The sequence below is a fragment of the Tripterygium wilfordii genome, chromosome 6 (assembly GCF_013401445.1).
Source record: "Tripterygium wilfordii isolate XIE 37 chromosome 6, ASM1340144v1, whole genome shotgun sequence".
In the NCBI taxonomy this organism is placed as follows: domain Eukaryota; kingdom Viridiplantae; phylum Streptophyta; class Magnoliopsida; order Celastrales; family Celastraceae; genus Tripterygium; species Tripterygium wilfordii.
The window spans coordinates 887,618-911,889 of NC_052237.1; the positions used below are offsets into that span (position 1 = coordinate 887,618).

Sequence of the window (24,272 nt, forward strand, 5' to 3'; positions counted from 1 at the left end):
TTGTTGTTGATGATTATTAGATCTATAAGCTGCCATACATACTTGACTCTATGAAGGTTGATATCGTAAAAGTAAAAGTAATAGCAATGCTACATCTCCAAAATGTAATCTCAAAAGACCTTCGAATCTATGTGACATTCAAATATATTCTATAGTTATTGATTATAAACACACATGTATGATTTATTTTAAATCCAACGCTTCATATTAATTGAACGTTTTTTAGAGTCGCATATTGTGGGCTTCAAGCATTTTCAAAAAAAAGAAAAAATCCCATATATGGTCGACGGTACAAGTGACAGTTGGCTATCAGTTGCCTTAGCTAACCGTAAACATAAGAGCAATTGCAATGGGAACAATTTGCTGGGCCAACAAAAATCAAGATTGGGTCTCATCTCTATTAAGTAAAAAGTCAAGCCAAACATGTATCTCAATACAACCACATCAACAAAACATATCTATCAATATAGCCACATCAGCAAAATACAAATTCCTATACATTTTTCCTTCCCACCCAACATGGAGGCCAACAAATTCCCATTCCCTCTATATTGTCCACAATAAAACTACACCAAAACACAATTTTCCAATACAACCACACCAGCAAAACACATATTCCAATACAGCTACATCAACAAAACACAAAACCCAATACAACCACATCAACAAAACATAAAACCCCATACATATTTATTGACCCAGATAAAATAACACCATTCAAAGTGCTCTAACATTTGAAGGAGAAGGCATATAAAATGAATGTTTTACAGCTTGCATCATTAATTGGTGCAGCGTGAGTAGGTCCTCATCATAACTTGTGTTGCAATTCATGACTTTTCGATTTAATGCTATTCTTATCTCTTTTTTTTTTTTTTTTTTTTTTTTGATAGGACTATTCTTATCTCTTAAGAAACAAAGAACAAGAATACCGCATATGTAAATTTTGACTTGGATTTGTCTCTGTCCAGACTGTCCTACTGCAATAACTGAATAGCGTATAGTTATGGGCCTTACCATGTGCAGCTCACCCTCACCTATTAGGCTGTTACTTGTTAGAGCTGATATGGGCTGGGCTGGGTTGTTCTGGTATGGGTTGGGCTTTTCTTGTATGGGCTCCTGTCCCTCACCTATAAGGGCTGACATGGTATGAGCTCGGCTGTTCTGGTCTGGACTCCCGGTTGACATCATGTAAATCATTCATGGGTTTGTGTTTTTTGCTTAGGATAGAAGCGGTGCCCTAAAGAATCTAGGAACTCTGTAATTCGTTTAAAATTTCGGAAGTATTATACATTCATAAAATAAACATTCATAAACTTACATAAACATGTGACATGTCTATATGGTTTATTTAATAAAGTTTATTTGTTTTTTTTAATCTATGTGACTTGCCTTTTTTGCTTGTCACATAGATTATGTAAGTTTATAGATGAAAAAATTATAAATTATGGACATACATCATTTTGGTTAAAACTTTAGAGGTTATAATTTTGAGAGGTGTGTCACATCACATCATATATATTTTTTAAAATTTTTTAACTTATTTTTCACTATTAAATTTGAATAGTAAACTTTAATAAATTGCGAAGCCCGAATCCTATCCCAAAATGAGAAGGATTTTAACAATTTTTTTTTTAAAAAATTCATAAAGTTTTAATGACTGGAAATATATATAAGGTTCTCGAAACATGAGGACCCAACGTGGACGAAAGATATTTATAATTTTATATGTAAATTTAAGGGAGAAGTATCATAAAGACCCTTAAACTTACCCAAAAGGGTCAGTTCAGCCCTTAAACTTTTTTTCGTGTCAAATGAATCCCTCGACTTCAAGAAATGGTCCAAAGTAGCCCTTCACCACTTTTCCGTCTTAACCGTGCTGATGTTGCTGTTAGTTGATGATGTGTCATTTGAAAAAAAAAAAATTATTCCACGTGGCCTTTTGACCTCCTGCACCACAGACATCACCTCCTCATCCCCTCCACTCCAACCCGCCGCCATATCTTCCGGCATAGCAACAAAAACGTTCAATTATTGGATCAATAGTTGTTATCAGACAAAAAATTATGTAGATCTACACCTGTTAAGGCTAGTCACAAAACATTAATTGAATTAATTATAAGTTTTTCTCAAAACAAAAGGAACCAAAGAAATAGAGAAACGACAAAGATTCTTTCAAGATCTACACTTGACTGGATTCAAAACTCTCAAAATCGGCCACTCACCAAATATGTGAGATTCTTGCAAGAAGTCATAGCTTCTTTTCGCCGGACTCAACCCTAGATCCGTCGGATTCAAACCCAGAATGGCTGGATTCAAAAGAAGACTCACTAGATCTGTGATGTGAAATTCTTCTCAAGCTTTCTCGGACAAAAAGGAAAAGACCGGGAGAGATAAAAACGAAACCTAAACAGTAGATTTGGGGCAGATTTTTGGACTCTTGTTATTACACTTGCATCTCAGCTAGGGATTTGATCTTGAAGAAGAGAGATACTGAGATAGGGAGGGAGGGAGAAAGAGAGAGAGGGTTTTTTATTTTTAATTTAAGTGTTTTATTTTTTTAAAATCCATGTCATGTTTTACACATATTTTTCATTTTTGTACAAAAAATGTCATGTTACATATTATACCGTCCACGCCAGCAATTTTTGACGGAAAATAGACAGAAGGGTTAACATGGATCATTGTTTCAAGTTGAGGGGCTCATTTGACACGAAAAAAAATTTAAGGGCTGAATTGACCATTTTTGATAAGTTTAAGGGCTTTTGTGATACTTATCCCTAAATTTAAATATTAAATAATAAAAGGGGTAGCGGCAACGGCAACAAATATAACTTGCAAAACCCTAGAAACAGTCTTTCCAATTAGGGTTTAAGAACTAAACCATCCCCAAACGAATTCCCCTCAGCACCGTATATAAGTTTGTAGTTCCTTTTCAATATAGATATGGAATTTCAATTTTTTCTCACGAACCTTTTGTTAGCTCTCGAGATCCTTAATCTTTCCTCTCTCGGAGATGGTTGGGTTTATAGATGAACAGATTGAAGAAGACGCTATTCAATCCCCAAAGATCAACACTTTGAAGGATTCCCTTGGCGCTGTCGATCTCAAAGTCTTCGATTTATCGTTCTCGGATACTTTTCTTGATTTTGATTTAATGGACGATTGGTTTCAAGATTACCTAAACCCTGATTGGGCTAATTCAGGGGATGCTGAGGTAGCGGTTGAAGAGAAGATAATACCGATGGTTGAAGGTGGCTCTTTTGGGGAAACTCGTTTTGAAGGCGCGGTTGCTAAGGGGTCCCAACCCAATTTAGTTGGGTCCAAGCAAAATGAGGTGGGTGTGTCTAGTCTCGCAGTGAAATCGGAACTGGAACCGGATGAGTTTGCAACCGAACGGACTTCGAGTTACTGTATCGCGGATGAGATGGGCAAGGTTAAAACTGTTGATAAAACTGTTGTTAGTGAAGCAGCCAGTGATGTGGGTAAGAGGAAGGGCGATGACGAGGGTGAAAGTATTTCTGAAACAGAGAGTGAAAGTTCTTCATCTTCTAGTAGTAGCAGCAAAGATGGTGATGATGAGGAAAGTTCTTCAGCTTCTAGTAGTAGTGACGATGGTGATGATGAGGACGTTGACATCTGCGGCGATGAGGAAGAAGAGGGGAAGAAGGAAATGAATGTACAGGTGAAAGCAGTAAATGAAGTCCAGGAGTTAGAAGAAGGTGAGATAAGTGGGGATGATGGAGAGAGGACGTTTGGTGGGACAGACGATGAGGAGGATCAGTTGGTAAATGGTGACAAAGATGGAAAGGATATGGTTTCTTGGAGTGATGTTGAATTCGATGACGCCGAGGATGGTGGAGCTGCATCAGGACCTATCAGGTCAAAGAATGAGCTTCAGGTAAATTGATGTGGCTGTGATGTATAATGGGGTAATAGATATTGTTCCTACTTGTTATTATACATATATTGATGTTTGATGAATGGAACTAATATTGATAAATGCTTGGTTTGTTCTTATGCTTATTACTTGCTAAGAAAATCTCTGTTCTGGAACACCTGAGTAGTTTTCCATGCTTCACTTGTTATGCAGTCTTGACAAGCTAGTACGAGACTGTGAGACGGGTTGAAATTTTTGGTAATGTCTTGGCGATCAACTATGAATGAAGACTTACAAGTAGCGGTTTTATTAATTGTCGGGGGGATATATGGTACATTCCAAATGATATTGAACTAACTAAATATCAATTGCTATTAGGTATTATTTCATTTGAATTCACCCAACTTGAGTTTAAATCTTGATGGCATGCATTGGGGTGAAATTCAAATGGTTTAGTACCTAATCAAGTTGAAATTGTGATATTATCATGGTCAAGTAATAGAGGTTACGGAGACTTGTTTGGCATTTTTATATTTGGATGAGGTAGTGCCGTAGTGCTGAGTTGCTTATATTCAGTTTTTTATTATTATTTTATGCCTGGTTACTTCTCAAGTGAATGAGTGACCGTAGTGCTGAGTTGCTTATATTCAGTTTTTTATTATTATTTTATGCCTTGTTACTTCTCAAGTGAATGAGTGGCTCAGGCTGGTAGCAATGGTTTTAGATTATGTATTGATGTACATATATATGTAGTTTTAGCTTCTAAAGCATGTCACCTGAATAACTGATAGATCTGAAATATTTGTATTGTATTATGTCTTCTGAATCATATGGCAGACTCTTACATGATTTAGTTACTTAATATCAGCATCTTCACTTTTCTGTTGTAATTGGACTTGTATTTTTGCTTACTTTTGTGTGAAAATTTTACTTCATTTGATTGCTGAGTGCGAAATGTTTCCAAAATTCACAGGATCTACCTCCGGTTCCTGCAGTGGAAGTTTCCCTGCAACAACATCATCAGCTACTGCCTGTCGGTGTTGTTTTGTCAGTAAGCCTCTCCAATTTACGTTGTTTTGTTTTGTCATCAGCTACAGTGCTTTGATTCACCAGCTATATGTTTATTGTTGAAGTTGGCTTGCTGATATTACTTGCATACATACAGATGATGGGTGCCAAAGTTATCATAGAAGGAGTGGAAAAGCACAACCCTCTTGATGAGGGCTCTATCCTCTGGGTGACTGAAAGCAGATCCCCACTGGGACTAGTTGATGAAATCTTCGGACCTGTCAAAAATCCTTACTACGTCGTAAGATACAATTCTGAAAGTGAAGTTCCTGCGGGGATCCATGAAGGCTCTTTGATTTCTTTTGTTCAGGATTTTGCCAACCATGTTCTTAATGACAAGAATCTCTACAAGAAAGGGTATGATGCATCTGGTGACAATGATGAAGAGTTGTCCGTAGATGAGGAATTTTCGGATGATGAAAAAGAAGCCGAGTACAAGAGAAGGCTAAAAACGAGCAAGAGGGGCATGGCCCGCATGGATGACCAGAAACTTAGAAACAAGAAAAATGATAAAAGGAAGCTTAAAAACAGGGAAGGGACCTGGAAACCTAATATGGCCTCAGGGCAGAATACACCAATGGGTAAGGATCACTTGCCACCCAATCAAAACCAGAATCAAATATTGCCTGTTGCTGCATCAACAAATCAAGGTAATTGTTCATCATCATCGGCCATCAGACAAGATTTTCCTAACTCGATGAGCTGGGTCCCTTCATTTCAACAAATGGCACAGACTACAGCTGGTTTCCCGCCTTCAAATGGAATGTGGATGAATGGGATGCCTTTTCAGCAGCCACAAAGCGCAATTGTACCTGTGGGGTTTCCACCTCATTTTATGCCGTGGCCTGTGCAAAATCATCTTCAGCACCCACATCAGATGCCTTTTACAAATCAGATGCCATTTCAGCAGCCATTTAATCCCATTCCTGGGTCACTTCCAAACTTTGGATTACCAGGCGGGCAGCCAAATATGTTTCCAGGACCGGTAAGCAATACACGTCCCGGGCTTGTAAGGCAAAATGGCTTCATCCAAACTGGATTAGGGATGTCTTTTCATGGCCAACTTACTGGCCCAGGCCCCAATGTAGGAGAGCTAGGAAATTTGTCGAACGGATTAAATGTAGAACAAAACCCCACTTCGCAGCCATCAGGTATTCCTCCAGCTAGTACTCAAACTGCCCAGCAATTTAATATCGGTGCACATTCAAGTCGCGGAAGAAGAGGGTACCGAGGGGGTGGTCGGTTTGGTGGAGGACGAGGGAGAGACCCGCGGCAATTAAGATGATGGCTTGTTAGGTTTTAGTTTTCTGTATTCAGCCTTATTTTGGTCTTGTTTAAAGCTTTTGCAAACTGGATTTGGTTAGTATGCTGAAACTGTTTGTTTATCTGCGTTCCTTCAAATATGCCAGACTCCTTAAGGTGGGTTCTATTGCCCTACTTGAGGTGGTTAGTATATTGAAACTATTCAGTATGGTTTTGTATTTCAACTGTCATTGTCTTCACTTTCCATAAGCTTTTTTAATCCCTTAATAAGAAAGTTTTTTGATGAGAACTACGAGTAGCTCAAGATGTCATTTATGTGTGCGATATCTCATAGAAGTTTCAAGTTCGAGTCTCCTAATCTCCTTCCCTTGTAATTAAAAAAAAAAGAAAGGAAGCTTTTTGATCGAGGTGAATCTGAAGATGGTTTATAAAGAAAAATACTAGAAAGGTCGAACTTTATTTTTTGTATCAAGATCAAGCTCAAATGATGAAGAATGTTAGAAGTCTTAGAGACATGACTGAATCATCCTTGAGAAGTTAAATTCATATACTTCTCAACAATCATCTCTGGTGACAAATCAGTAAAATAGCCCTTCTCTACATCAAACCCTTCTTGGGCCGCCAGCAGCTCGACACGGTTCTGGACCCTATCAGCTCCAATCTGGTTGGGCTCCAAAAGCATGCAAGTTATCTCAGTTGAGTCCTCACCGTGGACCAGGCCCAGTGTCTGCACTGTCGGAAGCCCACCCCCACGACCACTAACCATTCGTGCAATCCTTCGGGCCGCCGAGACATCTGTGGACAAGATGGGTATGTTGTACATTGCGACCCATGGACGCGCCCCAATCATCGAAATGCCTCTGGCCCGAGACAATTGGTTTGGGCCTTCATCGGGCTTTTCAGGGAGGATCTCAGGCATGGCCCATCCAGCCCACTGATTACCCATGAAATTGGGCCGGTAGTATCCAAGCTCTCGTCTTATGGTGTCCAAAGCCTTGCCTGTTGGGTGCGCTGCAGAGTAAAGAAATACTGGCACTGCAAGATATTGACAACTAATCAATTACATAGCTGGCCAAGGCTATCCAAATTTGAATAAAAGAAGTCAATAATGGAAGAGTCTTATAAATCATTGTTAGAAAATCAGCACGCCTTCGTTATTCCGGGGCCTAGGCCCTCCAAGAACTGTTCCCTATGCTACTTAAGTCTAGAAAAGACCTTAGTAGTGTGAGAAGGAGTGAATCTTCAGTTCTACATCACTCGGTTGGATTATGTCAATCCGACGTGGGATTTTTGACAATCATTTCCTCATCACAAACATCATAACATACAATTATGAAAGAAAAACTATGTTACAGACTAAATAGTAATCAAATTTGGAACCATACCTTGGAATCTGCTGCCAATGTCAGCTGCCACAGCCTTAGCTAGCCAAGCCGCCTCATCCAACGATGCCCGAGCGAGCGGATGGAAAAGAATGTCGTCAACCACGCCAAGTCGAGGGTGAGCCCCAGAGTGGGACTCAAGGTTAATAGCTGCATAAGCTGCCTGAACCATATCTAGCACTGTTTGCTGCAAAGGGCTATAGATGGCATTCCCTGTGCTGTCAAGAACAACATAGGATACAAGAGTGAAGCGGGCCCTATTGTAAGCTCCGTCATAGAATTTGCTAATGATGGCTGTTTCAGAATGAAGCCTGGCAGCTTGTTCTATGGAATCAAGAGCTGCAAGGTTACGAGATTCAGAGACGAAGAGTTTACAGCACAGTAGCATCGACTGGTTTGCAGCCTTTTTGTTCTTCTATTCCAAACACAAAAATCAAACAAGTGAATGAGATAAGATAGTCAATGCCCAACCAACATGCTGATATGAACAAATGCACTCTCGTGAGAAAGCGGTAGTCTTTTTATTTTCTAGATCACCCTACACGTGCATCAGATGTTCATGTTTTGGCTTTCTCAGTCAATAAGAACAGACTAATAATAATAATAATAATAGTAAATAAAGCAAACATTATCACTTTCTGTTTGCTCCTCCTTCCCCCAACGCTCACATAGACACCAAATCTCTTTCTTCTCTTAAGATTGCTTCTGATGCTCAGTTACAAGCTCATTAAACTTTATTACGGAAAACCAGATGTTCTCAGGTACAAAAATCGGTGGAATAGATTAACCAGGTGGCTCAGAAATTCATCAGAAGTCAAATGCTCAAGAGCACATTGACCCGATTGATCATTAGCCGATTTTCCTGAGATGGGTCAATGAAGAAAACCAAACCAAAGACCGTGAAAGGCTGAAACTTCCATCTCTAAATGAGAAATTTCCAAACTTCAGTGCAAGATGAGCGCATAAAATCTCAAGAAAAATGAGTAACCAAAACTAACAAGAGAGACATAGAGGAAGATCAGAACCAGGTTGTGAAGGAGTAAATGTTAGAGATTATACCTTGCTTGTTGGGCTCAAATCCATTTTTGGATTCCTCTGCTTTGGCCCCCTCTGTTGATGAGTTCCAGTATTATCCTGTGAGAACTGACAATTGATAAGAAATGGAAATGCATATATGTAATCCAAAGTCCGAAACACTAAAAGATAACAACGTAGCTTTCCATGAGTCAGCATTGTCCACCTCAATGTCCCCACATGCCACTTAAAGCTCAATTTTTTTAAGCCATAGACTTGCATGAATCACATGGTGCTATCTTGTGTATGCTTATTTGTTTCATGATCCCTCTATCATCCATGGTTCACGTGGAAGTCCGGTTTCTTAGTCAAAGTAGATTTTTTTTTGGTAATTTAGAACAACTCAGCAGGTGTGCCATTGAAATAGCCCAACAAATCTAAACTCAGGTTGGGTTAGGCATGCACAAATCTGTCCAATAGATTAGTTGGGTCGAAACCCAGTGCAAATCACTTCGAAATAATTGTGTCAACTTAGAATCGAACACCCAACTCAGAGCGAGATTCTCTATACCCTAAGTTCGGAGAGATAATCATCTAGACTATCACCAAGTGATTTTAGCTGAATTACTCTCTAAATCATGAGAGAGGAAACAAAACAAAAATTACCAGAGATTAAGATGCTCCATTTGTCAGGCAGAAAGAAATTGACCAGAAACATAAATCCAAGAAAATAAATTGGACAGTACAAAGGTAATGAGATGGCCCCACAGATAATAAATATACCCAATTATCGATGGGGAAAAGATTATGAATGAAAATCCTGTGCTATCTTAAACAGGAGCTTGGTATAAAAACTAGTGTACAAATCATATATAATAGAATTAAGTAATCAACAAACAAACAAAGAGTTCATGTTAATAGAAAGAAAAATAAAAATGCCTGAACCGATAAGAAGGCACCCCCTTCTTGGAATATTGATAAGAACAACAGAGTAAGTCCAACAAAGATAGATAATAATATCTTCACTAGTAATAATTAAAGCCTTATGGTTTAGATGTTCATTATTTTGCCACAATAATCCATAGTTTCGCCCCCACGGTTTAGAAAAATTGTCATCTTCAGTTCGTCCACAGGGAATGCAGAAAAGGATGTAAAACATCAACTACATATTCAATGACAAATTAATCTAATTTTCCATTGAGGTTATTGTTGAAATTGCTAAGTTTGGTTGAAAAAGAAACACAATTAGTTGAAGGAATCAACAATCTGCACACAAAATACAAGGAGAAACAGACAGAATTGAATGAATTAGATGGACTAGACCAGACATGCCTGTCTAATCTGATAACCAGAACATTTGATGCGTCAATTTTTTCATGATTCATTCCACTCTCAATATTTCATCATCTTCAAAGTAGAAAGAAATATGTTTCTGCACCAATCAACATTAGAATAGCCTCAATTGTAATAGAACCAAGCATGTAACAAAAGGGAAACTTACAGCCATCAGAGAAGAAAATCCATATATAAAACTGGCAGTCTAAAAATCATCAATGAAGGTACATCGAGATATCTCAAGAACTAACATAAAGTATTATTCTACTCACTTGACCTGCACAAAAGCGCCCTCTGGGGAAAGAGAAATAGCATTACATTATAAAAATTCCCAGGTTATATGGTTAACATGAAGCCCTACCTTGTCTGGTTCATTTTATCAAACATTTGCATCAAGGGAACCCAGCTTCAAGTAACTTTCAATTATTTTCTCCTGTGAAAAATCAGTGAAATATCCTTTTCCTACGGACAATCCTGCCTCCCTTGCAAGCCTCTCAATTTCTTGCTGAACTCTATCCCCTCCCACTTTACTTGGTTCGAGCAGATTGCAAGCTACCTCAGTCACATTTTCACCATGTACAAGTGCCATAGCTTGCACTGAAGGAAGGCCACCACCTCTCCCACTTACTCGTTTTGCAATTTGACGAACAGCAGAGATATCGGTAGTGAAGACAGGGACATTGTAGTTATCAACCCAATGGGACACTCCAATTACAACAACACCTTTTGCCTGAGTCACTTGAGCAGGGCCCTCATCTGGCTTCAGTGGCAAGGATTCTGATTGCAGCCCTCCTATCCACTGGTTACCATCTGAGGTGGGCCTAAAATAACCCAGCTGTCTCCGGATGGAATCAAGCGTTCTCCCTTCATCATGGGCAGCTCCATACAGAAATGTAGGAACTGCAGGCTAGATGAACAAAATTAGAGGCAAACGAAACCTAAACCCAAAAGTTTGAAAAAAGCAGATACCAAAATAGTCTTTATAATAAGGAGTTCAATCCTCATAAGTATATAAGATAGTTATGATACATTAACCTTCATCAATATTGATAGAAAAATAATGACATAGACCAAATCTTATTGTTCTCAGAAAAATATGACCATTTAGTCAAAATCTTCTCAGTACTCACTAGTAAAAGATACTGACCCTGACAGATGGGGACAGAAAGAACATTATATTATACGATCCAGAAATAACTTTATTCATTTTCCCTAGAAACATCCGCAAGCCTCAAGCCAAATTTGCATATAACTAAGCATTCTTTTAAAATACGGAGAGCTTTGATGCTACTTATATATATAGTGTTGTGAGGACGCAACAGAAGAAATCATAAACGGTGCCGAGTACCCCTAAACTTTTATTCTGACAAGACAATTAGTACTAGGGAGAGAGACATTTATATTTGAACCTACAGATCTAACTGACTATAGAATGAAAATGCGTAGTCATCCAAACCAAGAACTTAAACTGATGGCATATTTTTCACTCACTTCACATTATTTAACCATTAAGAGAAACACAAGGGAAAGAAGAGAAACAGAAGGGTAAAGAAGAGAAACAAAAAAAGTGAAGGAAGTCAATAATGAAGTTATGCCCAGATTCTGTTGGTAGATGAGACCATCAGTCAGAGAACTCCCTTTAACAGAGATCCCTTATAGATGGACACAACGCAAATAATCTTCACCTGTCAATTAAAATTGGTTAACCCACTAGTTCGGGCAACATGGTACTGCTGGTTGCAATTTTTGCAGTTCTAAGAGCACAAACCTTGAAGTCTTGAGCCAATATCTGACGCTAAAGACTTGGCAATCAAAGTTGTCTGATCCAGAGATGCACAAGCCAAGGGGTGAAAACAAATGTGGTCTACAACTCCAAGCCTAGGATGACTTCCACAATGCAACTCAAGGTTAATAGCTTCAAAAGCAGCTTCAACCATGGCAAGTACGGCACTTTTCAAACAACATGAGTCTGAAGATGGCTTTGCAGACAAATGTGAGACAAGAGTATATCCAACTCTATTGTAAGTCACATCTTCAAATTTGTTGACGATACAAGCTTCTGGGTGTAGCCTTGCAGCTCTTTGAATTGCCTCCAATGCAGTCCTGTTTCGGCTTTCAGATATGTATAGCTTGCAGCAAGCAAGCACCATCTTCATCGTGTTTTCTCAACTACAGGCCTACACAATCCTCCACAAACTGCACCAAGAAGATAGAATGAGATAATGAATTGACATCAACAATTTTTGGACTCAGTTTTTCGCTTGGGGACCACATAGCCTCACTCACATATAAAAATTATAAGAAATCTCTTTGCAAAATCTTAAACTGAAAACGAAAAACTGGATATATCAAGTTCTTCACTTGAAATACTCAATTGTATTAGACAGGAAGCAGCAGCAACTGAAATAAAACGGTGCTGCAAATAAAGGCCCCAGCAGACGCTTTCTAATAAAGCTCACGTCTCCAAGAATCAAGATGCAAAGGCTCAAGTAAACACCGCAAGTTATAGCATTTTTGGGTTATGAATGAAATTCATCCACATGTTCTGCAAATCCCATATTATCATTAGCTCTTCTGTTATGTGGCCAGGTGACCAGAGAAAAAGAAGTAAGTGATCCAAACACGGTTGCATCAGACTCAATGTTGGTGTAATTCTCTGATTCCCACGTATCGGTGGTTTGTCACATAATAGATAGCCAAGGCCACACGGACGCAAAGTAGTCTTGGCAATGAAGAATAGTTCAACCAATAACAACCCCAGGCATGATCACAGCCTGCAATTGAAAAAAAAAAAAAGGACCAAATTTTGGTTTCTCTAATATAGATTTGAACACATCCTGAGAAGAGAACCAACATCAGCACCCAACTGTTTCTCGTCAAATAAGTAAATTTGGAAGCCAAAGTAAAAGGATTTACGCTCAAAACGAGATATCAGACTTCAATCTGGAAGAAAACATTTACGAGACATGACTACATAAGGATTCAACTAAAAATTCAGAACAAGAAGAGAGGAGAACAAAGCTATTCAAACTATAAACCACCGTAACCCACAACTCAACTACTGGAATGATTTTATTACCAAATTTCCAAGCTAATCCTAAAACATTTACGGCAACCCATTTCAGCGACAGACAACACAAATCAAAACTCAACGTCCTTGGGTTTCGGGTACCCGTCATATTCCAATTTCACACCCAAACCCGCACGAATAACCCGAAATTTCAGCCTCAATTCGTCCATTATCTCTTGAACACTCTCATCCTCAGGCTCCATTAGTGGGTATTTCTCAATCAACACCTCCATCCGCTTGATGTTCTGCTGGAGGCGCTTTGAGAATGAGGATGAGTCGATTCGGATCACCGAGTTCCATACGTCAACGCACCCCTGGTAGAACCCGATTTCTTCGCCGACTTCAAACCCGTGTTTCAAGCCAACATCTTGGGCCTCCTCTTTGCCGGCTATCAGGCCCTGTTTGTAGCCATCATCAAATCCTTCCTTGAAATGGGTCTCCTCTAAATTCAGCGAGGAATCGAAAATATCCTCAATCGAATGAAAATGAGATTGAGATTGAGATTGAGATTGAGAGTCCATTGCTGAAGAATATAATTGGAAAAAATAATAAACACAATAGTGAATCCGCTGGGATCGAATATTGCACAGTACCTGAATTTACCTGGAAACCGCAAAAAACTGCCGCTGGACAGGAATGCCTATCCTAATCTCCTTCACGTGTATTCGTAGATGGGCTAAAACCCAAAGCCCAATGAGTGGCTGTACGATCCAACGGCTAGATTTGATCATCTTGATCCATATGGTTAGTAATCAAAAAGCCCATAAAATGCTCTGATTTCAATTCGCGCGAAAGCCCAGTTGTCAGTTGTTGTTAAAATTGGATGGGCCGAGAGCGGCTCCAGGATTGCACCTAGTCACGTTTTAAGCCCAGCCCGTTGTTTTTTTCCCCTCCGTCTTTGAAGGATAGATATGCTACGTCGTAATCAATTAATTGATTGGCTGTTAATCAATCATTCCACAATAACCATCCTCCAAAGATGGTCTTTGTTGGAGCTGAACCTCCAAAGCCATTTGCCTAAAAGGCTTTATTGAAAGTGGTTATAGAAGTTATACCTAGCCCACCAATTTGCTTAGGGAGCTTGATAATATTCCACTTTACAAGACGGGATTTCCTCAAATCTGGAACTATTACTAGCTGTATGATTACAAGCAACTAACTATTATTAGCTGCATGATTACAAGCAACCGTAAGTATAAATAAAAGGAAATCAAGCAGAGAACGGGTGGACCATCATCTTCAATTTACCATCACATATTATGGATTAACGCCGGTCAGCTTGAGCCAACATTTCACACAAACCATAATTTGATCCCTTTTAATCTACTAGGACCTTAATGATGCCATCACATTATTTAAACATAGTTGTTAATGCATAAAGTGCTCAATGCAACCACAAAAAGTGCAAGAAAATGAATTGATCGTCTCCTTAGAAAGCAATCGGCCTCCTCTCTTGATCATCTGGTCATTCTCAAGAAATTCCAAAGGTGCTAGAACTTGCTGTTTTGTATTACAAGAAAAAACCAAATCCCACAGCATGTGAAGTTTCAGCAAAACAAATTATTACAGACACGTTTGAGTGGCGATTAAGACCTCCACATCTTAATTTGCTGCTTCCACCAGTTTCTGTAAACAAACAATAGTGTCTCAGAAAATGTTACAGCTAACAATACAAAGGATTTTTATTAAAGTTCATGGGCAAGGTAAATATGAACTGAAATTGGTAAGAAAACACCATGTCATCAAGACGGGGTATACATGGAGTACATTCAGCCGGCTTGTTTAGTCAATTTAATTTAAACTATAATTGTCCATCCAAGCCATAATGAAGGGACGAATGCGCCGTATTTAAGCTTCATGACAGGTCCAAGCTCTGGAAAGGACATGTGATACATGCTAAAATGGCTAGCTACTGCTTGCATTTCTGCAAATATTTCCAGACATCCAGTTTGGCAATTTGGTAATCTACCAAGAGTTATTTGCAACTTTTTTCCAAAGAGTAAATCAGACTGAATTGCAACTCCATTTGGCTACAGTGCCAAAGGCTCCTGTAGAGGAAACATAATTGGAGAAGGGCAAAAGTATGCAATCTTAACCCCATATGCATAGGTTGATCAATGGAAGAACATGTATGTAGCTTTACTGAATTTCACCAATATCATATTGAATTATGTATGCCATATATGTTACCCAACATGGGTAGGGAGGCCCATATTATAAAATGCGCTTTAATTAGAAAATGAGGACTGAGATCATGGATGGAGAAAGGGGGACTCTAATTGTAGCAATAAAAGAGGAATCTACATATTGTGGTCTTCTCATAAATTCTTGCAACAGGTGGACTAAAAGCTAGAAATAATTACCGGCTTGATAATCTCTTTCCCTTGCATATGCAACTATTGAGAATGCAACACATATGCTTTCAATCCGTATACATCAAATTACTTCTAAACAATACTATGGATCCAGACAGATGTAGATGTGAGAAGCAGCCATGGAATTATGGGTTTCAATTAATGCATGAGATGGCAAGAACCCATCTTTCCAACAATCAAGATGATTAACATATGAAACCTACTTTAGATTATCCAAGATAAAAAAAAGTGACTCTTGTAGTTTCAACAGAATTCAAAGTACCTCTTCCTTCTTGTCCTTGCCTCCAGTGAAGAACTTGTATCCTCCATAGAAGAGTAGACCCCAACCAGATAAGGAGACAATCACAAACTGCAAAAACATAACTACATAAGATCCAGTCAAGACTCAAGGTTGGTCTCGGCATATATACATGTCCACAACCTTTGGGTTTCTGTGACCACCACTGCTAGTATTTCCACTTTTCCAGTGGGAAGGACATGGAGGATATGGGGTTCGAGCATTTCCTCTTCCAGATTGAAAGGTCAAACAAAACTTGTAATCCATCCAAGCAGAAGAAAGTAAGAAACTTTCATTACTTTTCTTTTCTTAGGGATTGGGAGGGATGGGAGTGGAGAAGGATTGTAATAATGAAATTCATATGAACTTTCAAATTTATGCTAATTATATTCATAAGCCTTCACATAATCATGAAGAATATAATAACTATAACTATACTATAGTTTACATCCCAATCTTCGATATGCCTTTATCCACCTATGATTTTCATAGAGAACCCCCCAAGCAAGGGAAGAGAAAATCGATTCTTCCAATCAATTTTCATAAAATCAATACTCACTTGCTTAGGGAAGTAGACAACCCTAAAGCATTTGATAATAATTTCAAGACACTGCTAAAACTCAGAAACATCTCCATTCATATCCTTAAGAACCAAAGCATTTTCCATAGACGATGTCAAAGTTCAAGGATATGTAACAATTTACGCCATAGATCCCACAAGAATCAGTAACGTTTCCAATATGTAAAATAAAAAACCACCAAACTTTGACTCACATGCTCTTCCTTCCATTGTGATGGACTCATTGGATCTTGCCAACAATTGATCTTTGGTGGTCCATGATGATCTGAAAATAAAACCACAATATCTCAAGACATCAAACAGGCCATACAGAATTATCTCAAATTCATAGGAACAATAACCTTCTATAGTTAATCAGCAAACGTTTCCAACCACCAACAAATAAAACTACAGTGTGTGACGATATCAACAATATCATCCACTAAGGTTACTCATTTGTATTGGAAACGACCTCAATTATGAAAATAAAATCTTACAAATAACACATAACAACACACAGTGTTAACAGTAAAATTAATCTATAATTGATTGAACACCTTGATCCATCAGAATAGATCGGGATTCTAGGGAAAACGCAAGAACAATTACACATATATGAATCTGTTTCATTCTGCAACGATGTATCTATCAGTAAGTATATGACGGCACTTGTTGCTGATTACCTGCTGCGCCGGCAAATCCACGCCGGGGAATGAGAGTGGCAGGTTGAGCGGGTGTCGCAGAGGATGAAATCCGAGCCAGAGATGCAGCTCGACGGGCTGCAGTGGCCGCTATTGTAGCCATCGCTCTCAAGGGTTTTCGGCGGTAGATAACAATAGTCAGGTGAAAAAGATAATGGTTGTGGAGTCCGGGAGGGAGATCGGAGACATCTATACTAAAATCCAATCAGGGTAAACGACGCCGCTTTGGATGGTTAAAGCGGTGTGGTCATTGTTAAAGTGAATTAATGTACCCTGTGGGCCCATAAGAAAGAGAACTGGGGAGTAAAACGAATGAAACGACGCGTTTTGGTAAGTTAATTGGATCAACCGATCAAGTCAGAGCCAAATTAACCTATTTATTTGTCTTCCTGCATTTGTGACTAAAAATCTCACATTCATCTGCCACAATCCAACCCGAATAATTTATAAACAAAACTCAATTTATCTCACATTAAAGACGAGTTTTCATGGGCCTAAAAACTAATGGCGAAGGTCTATGAAAAATAAATCCGTGCGAGGTCGTGACCCATAACGTACAAATTTTTATTTAATGTGTTTGGGTTGAAATTTTTGAATGACAAACCACAAATGAGCAAAAAAAAAATTGGTTCATTTCTCTCATTGGAACGTTTCCATACAAAATTGAAGCTTGTTTTGTCAACTTCTGTACTTTTACGCTGTATTTGACAATATTAGTTCCTCATCTTGCCACAGAATTCATTGATTGATTGATTTTTGCACTTGAAAAGGGGAAAAACTATACGTGGAAACTGGAATAAATAAAGCATAAATGACTAAAAGTTATCCAAAAATAAGAAGCTAACTTCTGCTATTGAGGGAGCTTATAAGCCAAACTACATGACATGTTGAAACACCTATCAATGTTCTTCAAATTCGTCAGGTACTATTCGTTTCTAAGCAGAGAAGTCTGGCGCATATTCAAGACTGGACTTCTTGTTGTGGTAGCTCCTGCTGATGGGGTTGCTGATGTTGTTGTGTCCTCGAGTTATACTGAATAATAAAGCTCTGTAAACTCCTCTCTTGAATCTGCACGCAAGAAGCCAGAATCCATGTTTGCTTAAGTGAAATTTTTAAGTCATTTTTGCCTCTGAAATAATTGTACTTGGGTGCATTTGTGTTCTTACCTCTAATTTGGACATAGTTTTGAAAAGTTCAAGCAACTCTTGTATCAGTAGCTTCTCCTGTGCAGCAACTTCTGCTAATTCGGAAAGCAATGAAACCGTCTTCTCGGCCTGATCATCAATTGAATCAAGGATAAGCTTATGACATAAACAAAGAAATGGTAAGGATTACCAGAATGGTAATGTTTGCCTACCGAGGGCGAAAAAGGAGTCAATGTGGATTTGATGAAAGCTGTAAGATCTGATGCGCGACCAAGTGCGAGGGAAGCTAAATGCGGATCTGCCTATATAATCAACTTAGATTTATCAATAATGCAGATAATTTTATTCAGCCAAACAAGAGAGTGACAATAAATTATTGGCCTACCTTTGCACCATCGACTAATGGCAATCTGCAAATAACAGAATGCAAACACTCTTTGGTCGCTGAGACTGCTGAGAGGTGTTGCCTTTCCATAGCTCCCCATGCTTCCAGTGGTTTAATCTACTCAGACAAGTTCAACCAGATTTAAATATTAAATTTCCTGACATGGTTAATATGGAAAAACTAGCAAGTTGTGAGCTTATTAATACGGACCTGAGAATGAAGTATGAATTCCAGCTTCATCTCCATCTTTTCCTTCTGAAGTCTTAGATTCTTTTGTAGCACTGAATGTCTCAGCTTTGTGAGACTATCACATGCATTTAGCAAATTTTTCTGCACAAAACATAAGAAAATCGAATCTGTTAAACAAGTGGATGACTCCATAGAAGGCCAGCATCTTTGAAATCACCAATTTGTTGCTCATTTCGCCCAAGCATTGAACTTGATAGTTATCTGTATAGCCTAAGTGAATTGAATTGAGATTTTTTGATTAAATTTATCTGTATTATACCTCCACTTGATCGTTTAAGTTCACGTTCACAGCATCAGCTCTGGCATTTGCATAGCGCCACTGCAACAACCGATTGTGAAGCAGCCTCAGCTGATGAACGGTCTCAACATTACCGGCCCCAACCGGCGACGACCCTGCAGAAGAAGACTTCTTGCTCTTGAACAAGTCAAGTCCCAAATTCAGCAATTTCTCCACACCTTTAACCTTCGATGGACTTGAAGGCGGCTTCAAACTTGAAAACGACATCGGCCTTGCCTTGTTCTCTACCGACATGGGTGGTGATCCTGTTCGGCCAGGCGATAAGGCCCATTGTGACATGGCACCCCCATATCCGGTGAGCGAATTAGCCCTCTTGATGGCATTCTTTATTGTAAATTTCTTCATCATCGGAGAACTATCCAATGATACTGGTTGCTCTTCAGATGACCCTCTTCGTGATCTTGTTGGTATATCATTCATATACTTGGACGATACTTCAATACCTGATTTTCTCCAGCTCATAGAGCGAGTTTTGTCAATAGCAGCAGGATTACAATCCGCAGTGGAACTTAAATCACTACACTCTGATTCTGAATCAAGATTATTCATCGAAATATCTGGTTTTCGCCTAGACGATCTACTATACAGAGCGTTTTCATCGACCGACAATCGTCCTGGAACAATACCTGGATGATGCGATGACGATGACGATGACGATGATTTTGCCCCAAAACGCAATTTGCCTGTGTATCTCATCGATCCTGCTAGTGATGGTCTGTGATTTTCCTTACTTTCCTTCTCATTCTCGAATCTGTTAAATTCAGAGCAACTCCTCTGCCTACTAAGAGAAAATACATCATCAGTGGCTGATTTCGCTTCTTTTTTCCTTTCGACGTAATCCTTGAGTCTCTCATTTCCTAGATGATCCGCGAGAGTGCCTACATTATTCTTATCAGACGATCTAGAAGTTGAAGAAGGCCAAATGCCTCGCATGAATCCGTGCTTTTCAAGGCTTCTCTGGTTATTTGGAGCATCGATCGACGTAGATTTGCGCCGTTGCGGAGAGAGAGCTTGATTTGGAGGCTGAATTCCACTGTCCATGGAAGGGGAAGAGCCTGGAGAAACGAATCGAGAGCTTACCTCGCGGGATTTGGATTTTCTAGGCTTGAGAAATCCATCTGCGAATACTGATCCACTGTCTCCTTTCATGGCGTCAGAAAGAGAGACAGAAACGGAGACGAAGAGAGGATTTGGTGGATTTTGATGGGTTTGTTTCGTTTGAAAATGGATCAGAGGAAAAACAAACATTTGAAAGTGGCGGCAAAGTAGATATGCTTTAGCCGGCGAGTGGTGCGATCATCGGTTGACTCGAAGTGGAAAGTTGAAAGTACTGAATTGTCCTTCCAAGTCAGGCCATATTGGACAACTGGTTAGTCTGGTTTTGATATTTGAGGTGAGAGGCAGGGGTAGTATTGGGTACATAATTGATTTTGGATTTGAAGATTGGATTTTCTGAGAGACGTTGTGCAGTAGGCGACAAAAATGACGGCGAAGGGATCTGCTTCAGGTTCGCCGGCACGGATGTCGACGTGGCATGCATATTCTTTCGCCACCTTGCAAGTTGTTCCACTGAATCTCGTTTGAAAGAATTGTAAAAGGAAGCAAACAGAGAGGTTGACATTTGGCGTACAAGGCTCTCGCTCAAGTGATGATGTGTCATGGGCCGGTCTCTCAATGAGTTGGGCCAGAAACCATATATAACTTATTGGGGTGGGCGATGGAGTTGGATCTTCATAGACATATTTGTTGAGAAAACCCAAGACAAACCCATCTGAATGAATTGGGCTAACTGCTAAAATGGTTGCAGTTCTACAAAGAACAAATAATGGAGTAGGACAATAATACCCCTCTTATTATTTCTCTAATTCTACTACAAACGGAGTAACAGACACACGGAAGGCCCTGCAATCCCATGAATCAATTGAGACCAAAGCCGATGTTGAGACTTGAATTCATGACCTCTTGTAGAGTTAGTGACTTAGTGCAATTGAGTTCAACATCTCAACAAACGACTTCTTGTAAATATTCTATGCTACAACACACATCAATAAATACCCATTTTACAACCAGCGGCACCGCTCGATCTCACAATATTGTACAAGCATATTCATCATAAAAGCATGAATACACCCCAGCACCTAGATGCGTGGAAGAACTGGTACTTCTGCCATACAAATCAATGAAAATTGCATTGTTGCAGTAAAGGAAAAGAAAAATCAACATACTTTTCCCAGAGAGGTTTATACTTCTCAATGCCAATCTTCAACCATGGTTTTGAGTTCCCATTGAAATGCAAAACAGCTCCTTTTTCTATCAACTGAGGATTAACGTTTGTATAGCCCAATCCCAACACATGCCATGAGGGGTCCAACGGTGCTGTCAACCCGTAGAAAGTTAATAGTCCCGGTGGCAGAGTCCCAAGCTTCCATAATGTCCGGTCTACATTCCTTTCCTGCCAATGATGGTAGATGCCCGTTACATTTATTTTCCTCCACTCAACCAAATCAAAAACATTCATCCCGAATGCCCAACCGCATGCATCAGGATCAAAATGTTCTCGTATAAGAGGGTGGGAGTAATTGAGGTATTTATGGTATCTATGGAATGTTTCCATGCAGGTTTCCACAGCTCCATTGACATTGCCATTCAAATCAATGGAAAATAGACCAGAAAGGTCCTTCTGAACAACAACATCATCATCAAGAAATACCACCTTCTTTAACGCTGGAAACACTTCAGGAATGTAAAACCTCAAGTGATTAAGCATCGACAGATATTTAGGGTTCCGGAATTTGATTGGAGTCCGACTGCCATCATCGTTTCCAGAAAAGTAATAACTCTGAGTTTCAGAGTCTTCGAGTTGCTTGAGAACTGGCACATAAGAAGCATTCAGCCATTTGAAGTCCTCCAACTTTTGAACGTCAACAGTCACTCCTTGAAACTCGTTCATGGAAAACCACGCCTTCATTGCTTCATAGTTTATTTCATCAGTCACAAGATGAAAAACAACCCTATCAGGATTTTTGGAATTCAATGCAGTTGAATTGACCACTACAGAAGTTGCTAGGATGTTGTCGGAGAAGACACAGAAATGATAGAGACTGTTATCTTTAAGCTTTGAGCTGATTTGCTTTCTTTCATTGAGTTTGCTCTGAAGAGTGAGGTTTCCAAACCATTTAGATGTTAGCCGAACACCAAGGCAGTATAGACTTTTTGGGACTTCTTCAGCAGCTATTTGTCCGTGCTTCGAACTCTTCTCACTCAGAGAGCCCATTTGCTCTTCAAGAGCTTGAATCTTGGCTTTTAGTCGCATGATCATTGTTGCACTGTCATAATGAAGTTGCTGGGCTTGGTAAAGCAAAAGTGCCATATCGCGCATCACAGTTTCTGATTCAGAAGTCGTCAAAGGAGTTCGTCTAGTCGCAGCACCTGAAAGGAGGATCTGAGAATTGCGGATCTGGGCGCTCAATTCCCACGCAAATTGAAGGTTATTGCTTTCTTTTGCAATCACAACAAAAGATTTAGCAAGAGAAATTTGATCATTAATTTGTCTGGTGACTGAGTCGGCACTCAACATTTCATCAGCAATGTTTAGGCCTTCCATGATTCTGTCATGCTTGTAAGATCTCTGCATGATAATACATAAGTAACAACTTTCAGTTCAGCAATGATGAAAGTTAGCATGAATAAGTGGAAACCCAAGTCACCATATATCAGGAAATATGCAAGAAAGTAACATTTTATCTTCCAAAGATCCTCGTGGTGATAGATATCTCCCAACAAGTAAGAGGTATTCAACATTCTATATTACATACTGCTTGGACCATATCACTTATACCATACTATATTCTTACTCTAGGATATCACCCATGTGGTTTCATCCATATATTCCATGAATTAATTCAACCTAGAAGAAGGGAGCCCAACGCACAAAATTGTTGGGCTACCACTACTGGGTCTGGGTGGAGAGATGCAAACACTCCCAAAACTTTGATTCAACACATGCAGCATAGTCAACAATACTATCAACTGCTTATATCAAGTTTATTTCCACTTACAAAATAGACTAAATAAGCTATCCTCTTCTCAGACCAATGTACTCTAATGTCACCCATAGTGTGTTCAAATTTTTGAATCTTGAATTGCGTTGTACCCATTGGGGTTATGTCGTGGACCATACGTATTCCAAATCTCCACGACGACAAGTCGACAAGCCCAATTTAAAGTATTTAATAATCTCTCCAGACCTTGAATGCAATCTTTCCGCTTTGTCAACATATGACAACGATAATCATTTGAAAGACAATCTATCTCAGCAACAACAAGTCACAGGGACTGATCCAGTTAGTGGCTATTCAACAATGATACTAGACATCAGTCAAAAACTTCCAAAGCCCCAACATATTCCATCAATATTCGCATAAGTAAACTTTTGGCAGCGGCATGTGAAAAAAAGCACAAGTTGTTAACAAAATTCTCTCTGACAGAAATCCCAACGAGAAGGGAAATTCATGTTAATCCTCACATAAGCTGGTATAATGCATTACCTGGGATCCAGCAAAAAACATGCAACTGGGTTGCATAAAATGCCAGATCGAGGAACAATTTTCGACATTGAAATCTGCCAAAGAAGATATCAATTTATTTCACAATGACTATGCTGTGTCTATTGCAATAATTCCCGCAAAATACCAATTCACAAAAGCTCAAAACCTAAAAATCCTAACACTCGTCATCACAAGCAGTTCAGCAGCCATACACAGCACAACCGCTTTATAAAAGATAATAAATTAACAGATCCTTACCTTAGCTATTGCCGGTCTAGATTCTAGTTGTCCCTCTTTGCTCAAAATCACAATAAAGAGCAGAACCACAATGCCTAACAGAGTCCACCAAATCACATTCGGGAATCGCCTCCTCACCGACTTGCGAAAATCCGCCGGCCTTCGCCTCATTCTACGCACCAATTTACGACCTCTTCGTTCCCAAGGGAAAAAAAAATTCCCTGTAACTTTTCTACCGACAAATTTTCAGGGATACAATTCGGAATCTTTCAAATCACGAGTTGAATGACGATCTGTAAAGGTTTCTGGGTTTCAACTTTAGAGAATCAAGTCAAATCGAGATGTTATTATGAAGAATTTTAGAACTGTGATTGCACTAGGAAGTAGGAACTGAAGCAAAGGTTCCTACAACCTCTGACAGGTATCTATCTATTGTCTAAATACTAAGTATTAACAACTGGTTTAGAAGTTGGTAAAATCGTAAATTTGT

General features: G+C 39.2%; 5 protein-coding genes and 1 pseudogene across 7 annotated transcripts; 1 reads left to right on the forward strand and 5 right to left on the reverse strand.

Annotated features, from left to right (window-relative positions):
• The first annotated feature begins 2,840 nt into the window (after positions 1-2,840).
• LOC120000314 (H/ACA ribonucleoprotein complex non-core subunit NAF1) lies at positions 2,841-6,503 on the forward strand. The gene is made up of 3 exons (XM_038848339.1): positions 2,841-3,898; positions 4,851-4,928; positions 5,043-6,503. Exons 1-3 carry the CDS (start codon positions 3,014-3,016, stop codon positions 6,228-6,230), a joined length of 2,151 nt encoding a protein of 716 aa, XP_038704267.1. The 5' UTR covers positions 2,841-3,013; the 3' UTR covers positions 6,231-6,503.
• Positions 6,504-6,636: 133 nt separating this feature from the next.
• LOC120000316 (glutamate formimidoyltransferase-like) lies at positions 6,637-8,780 on the reverse strand. Of its 2 annotated transcripts, none has more exons than XM_038848341.1 (3): positions 8,650-8,780; positions 7,594-8,002; positions 6,637-7,243 (listed from the first exon to the last, which is right to left on the reverse strand). In XM_038848341.1, exons 1-3 carry the CDS (start codon positions 8,671-8,673, stop codon positions 6,732-6,734), a joined length of 945 nt encoding a protein of 314 aa, XP_038704269.1. In that variant the 5' UTR covers positions 8,674-8,780; the 3' UTR covers positions 6,637-6,731. The 2 variants fall into 2 exon arrangements, with proteins under 2 accessions (XP_038704269.1, XP_038704268.1); XM_038848340.1 differs by having other exon boundaries at positions 7,594-8,005; positions 8,650-8,779.
• A 1,330-nt stretch (positions 8,781-10,110) lies between these two features.
• LOC120000440 lies at positions 10,111-13,626 on the reverse strand (annotated as a pseudogene).
• Positions 13,627-14,245: 619 nt separating this feature from the next.
• On the reverse strand, positions 14,246-17,138 carry LOC119999563. Of its 2 annotated transcripts, XM_038847194.1 has the most exons (5): positions 16,904-17,138; positions 16,436-16,506; positions 15,806-15,916; positions 15,647-15,733; positions 14,246-14,635 (listed from the first exon to the last, which is right to left on the reverse strand). In XM_038847194.1, exons 1-5 carry the CDS (start codon positions 17,022-17,024, stop codon positions 14,612-14,614), a joined length of 414 nt encoding a protein of 137 aa, XP_038703122.1. In that variant the 5' UTR covers positions 17,025-17,138; the 3' UTR covers positions 14,246-14,611. The 2 variants fall into 2 exon arrangements, with proteins under 2 accessions (XP_038703122.1, XP_038703123.1); XM_038847195.1 differs by lacking the exon at positions 15,806-15,916 and having other exon boundaries at positions 16,904-17,123.
• Positions 17,139-17,666: 528 nt separating this feature from the next.
• On the reverse strand, positions 17,667-20,622 carry LOC120001076 (QWRF motif-containing protein 3). The gene is made up of 6 exons (XM_038849318.1): positions 18,960-20,622; positions 18,662-18,781; positions 18,452-18,568; positions 18,279-18,368; positions 18,088-18,195; positions 17,667-17,989 (listed from the first exon to the last, which is right to left on the reverse strand). The coding sequence occupies exons 1-6, from the start codon at positions 20,244-20,246 to the stop codon at positions 17,882-17,884; spliced, it is 1,830 nt and encodes a 609-aa protein (XP_038705246.1). The 5' UTR covers positions 20,247-20,622; the 3' UTR covers positions 17,667-17,881.
• Positions 20,623-21,081: 459 nt separating this feature from the next.
• On the reverse strand, positions 21,082-24,230 carry LOC120000397 (probable galacturonosyltransferase 10). Its single transcript, XM_038848476.1, has 2 exons — positions 23,804-24,230; positions 21,082-22,626 (listed from the first exon to the last, which is right to left on the reverse strand). Exons 1-2 carry the CDS (start codon positions 23,951-23,953, stop codon positions 21,175-21,177), a joined length of 1,602 nt encoding a protein of 533 aa, XP_038704404.1. The 5' UTR covers positions 23,954-24,230; the 3' UTR covers positions 21,082-21,174.
• Between the last annotated feature and the right edge of the window lie 42 nt (positions 24,231-24,272).